This window comes from Sarcophilus harrisii, chromosome 1, assembly GCF_902635505.1.
Source record: "Sarcophilus harrisii chromosome 1, mSarHar1.11, whole genome shotgun sequence".
Lineage (NCBI taxonomy): Eukaryota > Metazoa > Chordata > Mammalia > Dasyuromorphia > Dasyuridae > Sarcophilus > Sarcophilus harrisii.
The window spans coordinates 276,547,605-276,560,671 of record NC_045426.1 but is presented as its reverse complement, the minus strand read 5'-3'; the positions used below and the strand labels follow the sequence as shown (position 1 = coordinate 276,560,671).

The following is a 13,067-nucleotide window of genomic DNA, read 5'->3' as shown; positions in this document are numbered from 1 at the left end:
GGATTTCTGGAATTGAATTTGAGAATTATTTTTCTATATATATCTGCATGCAGGGATATAAAATTGTGTGTTTATTCATGTACTTCAATGTGTAGTGGCCTACTTTTATATTGCTGAACAGTATGTAATCAAAATTGTATTCTCTAAATCTTATTCTCCTATTGACTTCCACTGTATTTCAGAGATTCTTCCTATTTATTTCTGCTTGATCCTCTCTTGGTAGCAGTTTCCAGATTTCTAAGCTCCATGTTACTTTGTCTAAAGGTCTATCAATAAACACTTAAATCCTCAAGATTAGATCAAATATTTAAAGGAGCTCCCAAAATAAATATTTCTATAACCTGAACGATATTCTAACTAGGTCAGAGTGACTGGAATTTTACCCCAGGGTGTTGAAATTTACTTGTCCTCCTTCAGTAGGCAAAAATAACTAAGTTTAGCAACTAGTTATCAAGAATATTTAGTTTAAAAAGGAAACTAGACTTTTCCCTTGGTCTTCCAGGTCCTCTTCCCATATACTTGTCCTGTTTCCTCATGTGATGGAAGACTCTGTGGTTGGGGTAGAGTTGGAAGCCCTAGATCTCTATATTTCTTTCCTCTGGAGCAATGTCCTAGGGCTTGTATCCTGAGGTCCAAAGTCTTTTACTCTCCCTGCTGCCCAATTGAATTTGTCTTAAAAGAAAAAAATATTTTTATTATGTCTGCATTTTATAGATCAGGGTGGTCCAGGGTAATTTTATGGTATTTGATTTAGTTATTAGAATTTTTAGTGATAGCTTTGGAAGTGAATGACCCCCCCCATTTATCAATTTAAAAAAATTTGAAGTTACAGCTATTAGATTTTTCTCAAAGTGCTTATGTAACTTAAAATTACCTAAAATATGAACACACTCTAACTATTGCCCATATATTTTCTTTGTTGTACTAATGAAATATGAAGTCATTGAGGGCAGAAGATACTTCCTATTCATGTCATAACAACTAGAAGAGTCTTTCATATTTTGTAGATCGTAAATAATTATGTAGTGACAGAGGGGGAAAAAGAGATACTTCTGTTCTTCTCTTCCTTGAAGGAGAGGGGGGAAGACAAAAAAGGTCAGAAATGATAGGACAGTGAGATGGATGTGGAATGGATGAGGGCTGAGTCCTGTTTAATTCTAGTCTAAAACTTCTGGAGTTGGGATAGATGGACAAGGCTCCCCTTTAGGTACAATACCATTCCCTGGAGCAATCCGGATGGCCCAATGACATGATCAAAGATATGCTGGCCAACATGAACATCTAGGGCTGCCAGAGGGTCATCCAATAGATAGACAGATGCTTTCTTGTACACAGCGCGAGCCAGACTCAGCCTCTGCTTCTGGCCTCCAGAAAGGTTAATGCCCTGAAGAGGATCCAAAAGACAGAGTTAGTCTTGAACATCTTTACGTCTCTCTGTTGAGGTAAGCTGGGATACTCTTTGGCTTGGCTAGTTTCCCTCTGGCTTTGTGATAGAAAGGAAACTAGCTATCAAGTCCCCTCAAATCTTTGAGAAAGACTAAGGTTTGAAATACAGAGGACAACTTCTCAGATCTCTCCCCAAAAGGAAATCCAAAGAAGATAATCCAAATCAAGAACTTGAAATCCCAACTTAGAATAAGAAAGTGAAAACAGTGGTTTCAAAGAGGTATATTTTGGTTTCTGTGAAATCTCTGAGGAGAAAATGTAGCAGTTTATAGAATCAGAAATATTTTTTTTTAAATATGAAAACATGAATCAAGTGAAATGGAGAATAGAACCCTGAATTTGTAGGAAGACTTGAGTTCAAATCCAGACTCACCTACTAGACCATAAGGAAGTCACTTGATCTCTGATCATTTGATCTTATATTCCTCATCTATAAAATGGGGATGATAATAATAGCACCCACCTGCCAGGGTTGTTGTAAGGATCAAATGAGAGGATATTGGTAAAATTACAAAATTTAAAACATCATGTTATCCAATCATTTTAGTCATGTCCTGTTCTTCATGACCCTATTTTGGAGTTTTTGTGGCAAAAACACTAGAGTGGTTTGCCATTTCCTTTTCCAGATGAGGAAACTGAGGCAAACAATTAAATGACTTACCCAGGTTCACATAGCTAATAAGTATCTGAGGCTGTGTTTGAACTCATAAAGATAAGTCTTCTTGATTCTAAGCCCAGTACTCTATCATATTGTACTATACCATTCAGCTGTCCCTTAAAACATCATAAAAATGCTAGTTATTATATACAACAAAACTTTTCTTTAAAAAAAAATTGAACAAATACTTTTTGAAGTTATCCTTCTTGGCTATAAGAATCATTCACTTTAAGAGCTAGAAGGAATCTGAGAGGTCATCCAGTTCACTTCATTTTGCAAATCAGACAACTGAGATCCAGAGAGTGACATAGATTTTAGGGCAGTTGATTCTACTGTGTTACTATATTGTTTTGAAAAAAAAGGAAGAGGATAAACCTTTGCTGTCAGCACTAGGTACCTTGGCTAGGATGGTGGGAAAGTCCTGAGCCCTAGCTCAACACATATGGGTTCAAATTCTAGCCATGCTAACTAGCCATGGAAAGTCCCTGGCCCTCAGTTTCCCCCTCTGTGAAATAAGGGAGTTGGATTAGATGATCTTTAAGATCCTTTCTGGCTCTATTTGGGCAGTTAGATGACACAGTGGATAGAGCATTGGGCTTGGACTCAAGAAGACTCATATCCCTGAGTTTAAATCTGATCTTCAGACACTTACTAGCTGTGTGATCCTGGGCAAGTCACTTAACCTTGTTTCCTCCTTTGTAAAAGGAGCTAGAGAAGAAAATGGCAAACTAAAACCATTCCAATATCTCTGCCAAGAAAATGTTAAATGGGATCACAAAGAGTCAGACATGATGAACAACTTGCTCTAATTGTGTGATCCTAGAAGAGGACTTACCAACGCTTAAACAACTGGTTAATGGAGCTACCTTCTACAGGAAGCCTTTGCTAATCTCTCAGTACCAGAACCTTCCCTCTGCTGAATATTTCCTATTTATCCTGTACTTAGCTTGTTTTTACACATGTGGTTTCCCCACCTCATGAGATTGTGACTTCTTTGAGTTTAAGGAACCACTTTTTTTTTGCCTTTCTTGGTATCCCAACAACCTCAGCACAGTGACTGGTCCATAAGAGTCATTTAATAAATGCTCATTGACAGAATGACTGTACTGGACTACAACACAGCTCTTTCAATTTCCGGTTGTTAGGACGACTTCTTGTATTGCATTTTTGCTACATGAATCTTTTTTTCTTTTTTTCCCTGTTTCCTGACCATCATTCCTTCTTACAATATTCTCATTTTCTTCTTTATTCTCATCATCATTAATCTCTAGAAATGCCTTACCTTTACCAAACAATGCCTTCAGATATCGCTTAACTCATACAGAGGCACCTAAGTGGTGCAGTGGACAGAACATGGGACTGGGAATCAGAAAGACTCAAGTTCAAATCCAGCTTCACACACTTAGTAGTTTTGTGACTATGGGTAAGTTACTTAACTTTTCTTACCCTCAGCTTCTTTATCTATGAAATGAGGATGACAGCACATCCTCTACTAGTGAAAAGGCTAGAGAGACCCCAAGGTTTGCCTTCTCTGATAATCAGGAAGGCACTGAGATATGAGAACTGACTGACCTGTTCACCTATCTCTGTGCGGATTCCAGCAGGAAAACTTGCAATGTCTGGATGCAATGCACAAGCCCCCAGAACTCTGTCTAACCATTGAACATCTAGATTCTGCCCAAAACACACGTTCTCGTCCACAGAAGCATTCTGGATCCAAGCTTCTTGGGGTACATAAGCCACTGAGCCCTGTGGAGGAAACAAACCCAAATAGCATATATCCCAAGGAGGGCAAAGATGGGAAAAAAGTTCCCATGCCCACCAAAATATTTATAGCAACTTATAGAGCAAACTATAGCAAATCTGTGGCGACAAAGAACTGGAAACAAAAACAAACAAAACAACAGGTGCCTATTGAATGGGAAATGGCTACACTAATTGTGGCACATGAATTCAATGGAACATTACTGTGTTGCAAGAAATGACAAACATTAAGAATTTGGAGAAGCATGTGAAGATTTGTATGAATTGATGTCAAGTGAAGTGAGAACTAGAAAAACAGTATGTCCATGATAATAACAACACAAATAGAAAGAGCCACAGTAGCAGCACCATCAAACAGAATGCTATAAAATTATAATGATCCTAAAGAATAGACATTAGAAGACACTTCTCTGTGCTTCCTTGTAAAGTTGGGAAAGTATTAGTATAGACAAGGTTGCACCTGAGAACTCCCTCTAGACTGTTGGTCTAGTCTTTAGTGCCATGTCTTTATTTATTTTTTTAATGTCTTTTTTTTTTTTTAAATTATAACTTTTTATTGACAGAGCCCATGCCTGGGTAATTTTTTTTTTTACAACATTATCCCTTGCACTCACTTCTGTTCCGACTTCTCCCTTCCCTTCACCCCCTCCCCCAGATGGCAAACAGTCCTATACAAGTTAAATATGTCACAGTGTATCCTAGATACAATATATGTGTGCAGAACCAAACAGTTCACTTGTTGCACAGGAAGAATTGGATTCAGAAGGTAAAAATAACCTGGGAAGAAAGGCAAAAATGCAAACAGTTTACATTCATTTCCCAGTGTTCTTTCTTTGGGTGTAACTGCTTCTGTCCATCCTTGATCAATTGAAACTGAGTTAGATCTTCTCTTTGTCGAAGAAATCCACTTCCATCAGAATGCATTCTCATACAGTATCATTGTTGAGATATATGATGATCTCCTGGTTCTGCTCATTTCACTTAGCATCAGTTCATGTAAGTCTCTCCAAGCCTCTCTGTATTCATCCTGCTGGTCATTTCTTACAGAACAATAATATTCCATAGCATTCATATACCACAATTTACCCAACCATTCTCCAGTTGATGGGCATCCATTCATTTTCCAGCTTCTAGCCACTACAAACAGGGTTGCCACAAACAATTTGGCACATACTGGTCCCTTTCCCTTCTTTAGTATCTCTTTGGGGTATAAGCCCAGTAGAAACATTACTGGATCAAAGGGTAGGTGTCATGTCTTTAAAAAAAATCTTTTGTTCTTATATCATTTTTATTTCATGATATATATGCTTCTCTTCCCTGCATCAGAGATCTATAAGGAAGGAAAAGAAGAAAATAAGGAAGGGAAGGATGAGAGGGAAGGTAAGGAGAAAAGGAAAGGAGAGAAGAGAGGGAAAGGAAAAGAAGGAGGAAAGAAGAAAGAGAGGAAGGAAGAGAGGAAGAAAAGAAGAAACAAATGAATGGACAAAGATAGGGAGGGAGAAAGTATAACAAAACTAAGAGATCAATTAAATCTTAACAGTATATGCAATGTTCCACAGTGGGTACTGTGATTTAAGCAGGACACCACTAAATTACACTGTGCCTAGAGCCTGGTGATAAGGATGATGAAAGGGCTTAAAACCATATAAGATGAACTAGATGCTCAAACCTGGACAGACTTAGATGAACTGATTCAAAGTGAAATGAGTAAAACCAGAACATTGAACAGAACACAAATATGATCAACTGAATAACTTGGCTATTCTAAGTAATCCAGGATAATTTTGAAAGACTTATCATGAAAAAATCTGAATACTGATAGAAGCTTACTTTTTTTTAAACTTTGTTTTCCTTGGGTTTTTATTTTGGTCTATGTTTTCTTTTATAAAATTATTAATATGAAAATCTTTTACCTATACATTTTATACACATGTATAACCTTTAGCAAATTGCTTGCCTTTTTAATGAGGTTGGTCAGAAAAGAGGGAGAAAATTTGGAACTCAATTTTTAAAATGAATGTTTAAAATTGTCTTTTATATGTAATTGGAAAAAATAAAATGTTAAATTTAAAAATTTCCCCCCAAAATCTTTCAACCATATATGAGATTTGGCTCAAGAAGTAAGCTTAGAGATACTCCTTAAGTGGTACTAGATAAATGAGACTCTCTAATCCAATAATGTTGTGCACAACTGGCCCTATTTTATGAATGCAGAAAATAAGGTCTGGAAAGTTTAAGTAACTTGCCTAAAATCACAGGGCTAATTATGGTGAATCCAGGATTAGAATCTAGGTCTTCTGATTTCCATTCCTGAGTTTCTTCTGGGAATTCCTGATTGCAAATACTTGCAAATTTGAAGAATATCTTTGCTGGGGGGCTGAATTCCTACAGCACCTTTTTCTAAGACATACCTTAATATTCCAGGACATACCTTAATCTTCACATATCCTTCCAATTTGGGCAATTCCCCTAGGAGGGCTGACAGCAATGAGGACTTCCCTGAACCCACTGAGCCAATTACAGCAAACAAGGAGCCCCGTGGTACAGCCAAGTTTATTCTAATAAAACAGGGGGAAAATAAAGAAAAATATGGGAATGGGAGCTAGACTCTCCTGGTGAGGGATCATAGGATCAATCTTTGAAAATAAAACTAAAGTATTAATGATCCAAATAATAATCCATGCAGATTAGTCCTTCCTAGATTTTGCAGTTTTTGACCCCCCTCTGGATCTGCAAAGAACATCCTGGAGTGGTAACCAGACAGCCACCCATGTCCTATGTCCCAATTCATGTCCAACCTGTTTTTCCACTATTACCTACAATCACAAGTAGGTAATTGTTACTTACACTTAAGTTCAACAAGAAGGCATTAGGTGCCTACTAGTACAAGGGCCTCATGGCAGGAACTGGGAATAATACAAGGACAAAAATGATTTTATAAACCCACATATATTTCCTCAGGCTTCTTTTTCCTCTCCATCATGATCCCCTTCCAACCATCCTGGGAAATATCTGGCAGTGGAATGAGAGAAACTAGACTATTGTGACACATACTGGATGTACCTCTGTTTCCTGAAATAGTAATGATAATAAGTGATTTTTATGAATGAGGCTCAATCCCCTCCTTTTTCCTATAAATAAATTTTGTCATAAATTCTTGCCAAATGATTGCCTTAGGAATGTGGACCTGGACCAAGGAAGTGCTTGGGAACTATGGACTAAGCAAGTAAAAGAAGGGGTAGCCTTTTTGTAGGTATATGTAGGTAGGAGTGAGCTACTGACTGGGACCTTTATTTCTCATCCCAAGACTCTCCTCACCTCAAGCATCATGTAATAGCTTCCCCAAAAGAAATGCTGGAGAACACTAGAAAGTCACTAGACTTCTTTTAGGGAACCCATAGTGGGGAATCTGGCAGCTATAACTAATCTGTCAGAGCCACAACTAAGGTGTGGTGACTGGGGCTTTGTCCTCATGATGTGACAATTTAGAAAGCATAAGAATTTATAATGTGTATTTATCAGAAATTAGAATAGTTTAAATTACCACCTAATCAAAATTAATAATTTGATAAGTAGGAAACTACCTGATGGCTTCCATTGTTAATACACACTTATAATATATGGCAATGAAGTCCCTTTTTTGTTTGACTAAATTTATCTTAAATAATTAATAACAATGAATAATGAATACACAGCAAGATATTTTCCTCACATCATGAATTATGGTGTTAAGGACCATGCCTAGGTGAAGAGGCAGGTCAATTCTCCTAGAGCCTCCACAGCTGTGAATCAAAAACTTGAAGGGGTTGCAAAGCAGCCTTTGCAGATGTTCCTTGTGGATTAGGAATGAAATAAATTGAAGTCAAGAGGGAAGAGGAGAGAGATCAGACAAAGCAACTATCTCTCAGCTTCCTTGTATCATCATCATCCTCTCACATGAAAAGATTCATTCTACAGGTCTGAGTTAGACCTCCAGCAGCCACTGGAGGTGGCTCCTCTATCACAACAAGTAGGGTCTATTTGAGAATATTGAGTCTATTTTATGTTACTTTCTCTATGTGTCAATATTTCTTGTTACACTTGTTGTCAACATTTGCTTGCCATCCATCCAAAGAGGTTTTGCCTCTTTTGGCCTGTTTCTTCTTCCCTTATGAAGGAAATTTAGCAAAAGCCACAATGGAGAGATGACAATTGCCTGCCTTCAATACTTCCTTGAGCTTCATTAGTAGAGAATAAGAAATAAATGGCCTGAAAATATAAGTTTTCCTTATCAGAAAAAGAAACAAACCCCCAAATCTCTAGAGGATAAAAAGAAGAAATAGAATCACTCAGGTTCAGTAAAGGTTTGGATTTGAAAAACATCATTCCCTGGTTTTTTTGTGTGTTGTTAGAGTAAAAAAAAGTTTATAGAGAAATGATTCTATACCTTTGCAGGCAGGGAGAGCTTTCCTGGGACCATGCAAAGGTGCCATCTTGGACAGAGATGCACTCCTTCCCTGTGACACAAAGACTTCTTTCAGCTTTGAGGATCTGTTTGCACATTATCTTGGTTCTTTATTCCTCTTCCTCCTATTATTCTGACACTAGTCACTTGTCGCTGAACCTCACTTTCTTCATTTGTTGAACTCAAAGGCCTCCACTATCCCTTCCAGCTACCTATTGTTTATTATTGTTATTATCTTTTTGCAGAGATGAGATGAGGATGTTAGGAGCAGGGAGAGAGGAGTTTGGAAACTTTCATTTGGTTTATTAAAGGCTGTGGTGAAAGGATTGGTAAGAGATGGATATATGGAATAAGAGAGAGGGAAATGAAATAAGAAGCTAGAATAGGTACAGTTTATGTGTTTATATTTGGCTTCTAAACACTGATTGTCCTCTCCTGCTTCCTCTTTCCCACTCTGGCCAATGTCTAGTTCTTAGTAAGTCCTTTAAAAATACCTGTTGATTAAAGTTTGAGGTGTAATCAGTAGATTTCTTCTCTTCATACTAACATAAATTACTGATAGCACAGAGGACTGTTTACATTGTTTAATATCTAAGAAATCTGTAGAGACATTCAGAGAAAATGGAGGGAGTTCACCCTAAAATGGAGAGAATAATTCCAGGGAAGCATTTTGCATCTTTCTCCAGGAATCTATTAATAATGTTAGGCAGCAAGGAATATTCTCATTTAGATACTTGTGGGAGGTTATTGTAGGGGAGAAAATGATAGAGAAATGAGATGCCATATAACCAGGGTAGTCTCATGTGCTGAAGGACATATTGTGAACTAAAGAAGTCAGTTCTTCCCTGCTGACTCAGTACCATGATCACAGAATCACAGATGAGTTAGTAGGGATTGTAAGAAGCCATCTAGCTCATGGTCATTCAATCTGAGGTAAATCTGAATCCTCCTCTTCCGAGGTCCAGGAGTAGTACTCTATGTATTGCCTCTCAGGGACCAGGAAGTTACTACCAGATGACTTTGACAATTTATTTCATGTGGAAATCTATGACAGTAGGTCGGGGTTCCCATTTCGACTTTCTGATGCCAGCTAGTCTCATCAAGGACACTGTTCTACTTAATTTCAGGGGGTCCGTAGATCTATCCTTTGCCTAATAGGACTAAAAAGTCATCCCATTTTCTTTTTATCCAAAGGCTCTACCAAGCCACTGTTTTTCTTTTTTGCTTCTAGCAATGTTAAGTCAGAGTTTTCTGCTGGGGTCCTCCTGAGTTCTCGACTAAACTCAGAAGTTCCCCTTCTTGCCTTCTGGTCTAGCCTCATGGCAAATGTCTCTAATTCTTAAGAACTCTTTCACGAAATTTCCCAAAATTAAAATAGATACATTAATTGAAAAAGTTCAAGTATCATTGAACTTTTTATTGGTCTTTAATTATAATATCATTTCTTAGGGTATTTGTGTGGGGTTGGGTTTGAGAGAATGGAGAAAAATGGTGAATAAGAACTACTTGAGATTCCAGGGAAATAGAGGAAACTCATTTATTTGGCATTCAGCAATATCTAGGAAAGAGGCAAATTTTCAAAACTTACTTTTGAGTTCCAATACTTGAAATTTTAAAAATAGAAATCATTTAAAAATGTGTTTGCTTCTGTACATCTTTATCCTTTTCTTGATGACTCAGTTCTCATTATGAACAATGACTATAATGCCTTAGGATTTACTGAGAAATGTAGGGCTATTATCCTAAATGGCCTAGATTATATAGTGTTTTTTGAGTTTTTGTACTTGCTTTTTAATACTTTTTCAGACTCCTCTCTTGATGTTATACATCACTTTTGGCCTCGTTCAGTAAGACATCATTCTCCTGTCATCCTCCCCACAATTCTAAGGTCACACAAACATACATATACATCAAAGGTGAAATTAAACTTAGCTCTTCCTGACTCCAAGAATAACTCATTATCTATCATAACATATTGCCTTGCCTTTGCACCTTGAGGTATCTTTAAACTGCGGCTTGACTAGTATTAAAACTTAAAACCCTCAACATGGATTTGTAGGCTAAGCTCAGTACCTACCCATGGGGCTTGTGTTAATTGCTCTGGGCTCTATCTCTTCCAGATGGAGGAAAGCAGCTAAGCGAGCCAAGGAAACCCAGGCCTGGGGAAAAAACAAAATTCATTGGTTGAAGACCAATACAAGAGGAAAAGGAAGACTGTTCTGGTGCAAATCCTGAAAAATTTATCTTCTTTATCAGTTAAGGAAGAACAAAAATGAAGGAGGAATTATTCTCATAGGAATAACTCTAGGAATCATGAAACCAGGGTAGTCCAATTTTGCCTCTAGGTAGCTATGTAATCTTGATCACATTACCTCACTTGTCTGTTCCTGTTTCTCCATCTGCAGCAAATTATAACACCATCTATCTTACCTATCTCATTAGTCTATTATAGAGCAAAGAAAAGATGCAAGCAAATTATGCATACAAGAGCATTTTGAAATAATAGCAAATGTAAGCTATTCCTAGTTTTCCACTTAATTAAAATTGTTTTAGAACCTGTCTTTTGGGGGAAGAGAAGAATAAGGGTAGAGTGATCTCTGTCTTGTATGGGGATAAGTTGAGTTCTGTCTCTACAAAAGGAACTAGTGGTTATAGTTAACACAAAGTAACAACCAAGGGTATGGATGTTCCATGAAACAGGTTTTGGTGGGCCTCATAATCAATGTGCCTCTTAATTTTTCTTTTACCCATCTGTCTTGCTCAATCTTCCCTTCGCCCTCCTCATTTCTTCTCTCTACTTTTCTCCTCTATTTGTATCCTCATTCTGAATTATTCTTTCTAAGAAATCTATTCTCTTTTCAATCTATTTCAGTCTTGTCTATTGGTCTCTTATCCTTCTCACACTTCCTAAATATGACTATTCTCCAAAGACCATCTTTGGTCTCTTTTCTTCTCTTTGTACAGTTTTTCCTCTGGCAATCCTTTACTCCCATGGCTTCATTGCTCATCTCTAATGCAACTAAATTGAATGAAGCTCACTTGGCTTGATCAGATTTATGGGTTTCACTTTAAGAAAACCCTATATACAAAAGTATGAGTTTACAAAACATGATTATGTAGATAATCTGTATCTCTAATCCGGACTTCTATCCCTCAAGTGACAATTATCTTATTTACAACTGCCTTTTAAACACCTCTGCCTAAATATCCTATTAGCACCTTAAACCCTAATATATCACAAACAGAAATCTCTCCCAGAACTTGCTATCTGCAAATTTTCTAGGTCTATTAATGGAAAGAGATTTGAGGGTTCAATAATGACTTAATTCCATGAGTGCTGACTTTAAAGTCCTTTTTCACTCCTGTCTTACCTGGAAGATGGTATTAATGGAAAATGGCAGGAAAGCTTGGGCCCTATTGAGAATGTTGATGATTGTCAGAGCCACAAAAGCTTTTTCAGCATCCAGGACATGCTTCTCATCTGTCAGTGCATGAACAGCAAACATGACCAGGGCAACCTAGAAGAGACCCCCCAGAAGGAATAGTGAATGGAGTTATACAAGTAGAAATTCTTCATCTTATCTAAGAAATTAGACCTGTCTTTGGGGACAGGTCTATTATTTTATGTTAAGTAGCTTATTTGGGAATAGAACCAGCCTATGTAAAAGCAAATGTCTACATGGTATTATGTTGTAGTGGAAAGAGTCATAGGGTTCCATTTAGCTTTCTTTGTGAATTTGTACAAGTATCTTTTTCACTCTGGGAGTCAGTTTTCTCATATCTGTAAATGAAAGGAGTGAACTATTTGATTCCTAAGGGGCCTTCTAGCTCTAACATTCGAAGATTCTTATATGGTTTGTTTTGAATATACAAGGAAAAATGTACCCTAGTCCAAGAAATTCTTTTTTTACCTGCCTGAATCTGGGTCATGAAATTTCTATTACTCATTTCTTTAGATTAGAGGTTTTAACCTTATTTGTATTCTAGATCCTTTGGCCATTCCAGAGATCCCTTCTCAGATTAACATTTTTAAGAATAATTTATAATTGAAGAAAATCTAAATTTCACATAGAGATTACTAAAAATAAATGCAATTTGAGGTTCTAAGGTAGTGAAGGATAAAGAATTATTTTAGAATATAAATGTCAACTTAGAAAAGTGACAAACTGAATCAGAATTAGCTTTTAATATCTTTTACAGCATTAGTTTTTTTTCCTTTCTACATAATGTTAGGGAAGGGATAAAATTTAAGAAATTATCTAATCTAATCATGCTATTTTACAGATGAAGAAACTGAGCCCCAGCAAAGGGAACTGATTAGTCACATGCTACACTTCTACTTAGTGATGAATAAGACCAGAACTTGGTTTTCTTGATTTCCAGGCCAGTAATTTTTTCATCATATAATAAATAATCTTAGTTGAGAGCAAGGTCCTCAGTGGCAATATCTTGACTCTATTACTAGAATATAAGTAGAGGTCAGAAACTAGGCCATTAATTAATTAAAATTATACATGGAGGAAAATTATGCATAAAAGGAAGGCCAGAAAGATGTAAAGGAAAACAGGATGGTTTTGAAAGTTATAGTTTGAATATTTTATAATTAAAAATTAAAGTACATAAAAGAAATTTGCAGTTTCATGTACAATTTTCTTCATCTGTCTTACTATATATATTAGAATAGCCATTTTATTTGTTAGTTTTTAACTTCCAAATAAGAATAGGTTTAAAAATTATGTAGCACCTACAAATTAT

At 36.7% G+C, this 13,067-nt stretch overlaps 1 protein-coding gene across 1 annotated transcript in view; it reads right to left on the bottom strand.

Annotated features, from left to right (window-relative positions):
* The window catches only part of ABCC6 (ATP binding cassette subfamily C member 6), a 60,713-nt gene that overhangs the window by 17,293 nt on the left and 30,353 nt on the right, over window positions 1-13,067 (bottom strand). The window contains exons 13-18 of the mRNA XM_023497397.2: window positions 11,684-11,830; window positions 10,390-10,471; window positions 8,295-8,364; window positions 6,300-6,426; window positions 3,677-3,853; window positions 1,217-1,384 (exon numbers count right to left, since the gene is read on the bottom strand). Of these exons, the coding sequence (XP_023353165.1) occupies window positions 1,217-1,384; window positions 3,677-3,853; window positions 6,300-6,426; window positions 8,295-8,364; window positions 10,390-10,471; window positions 11,684-11,830 (771 nt within the window). The remainder of the gene's footprint in view (window positions 1-1,216; window positions 1,385-3,676; window positions 3,854-6,299; window positions 6,427-8,294; window positions 8,365-10,389; window positions 10,472-11,683; window positions 11,831-13,067) is intronic.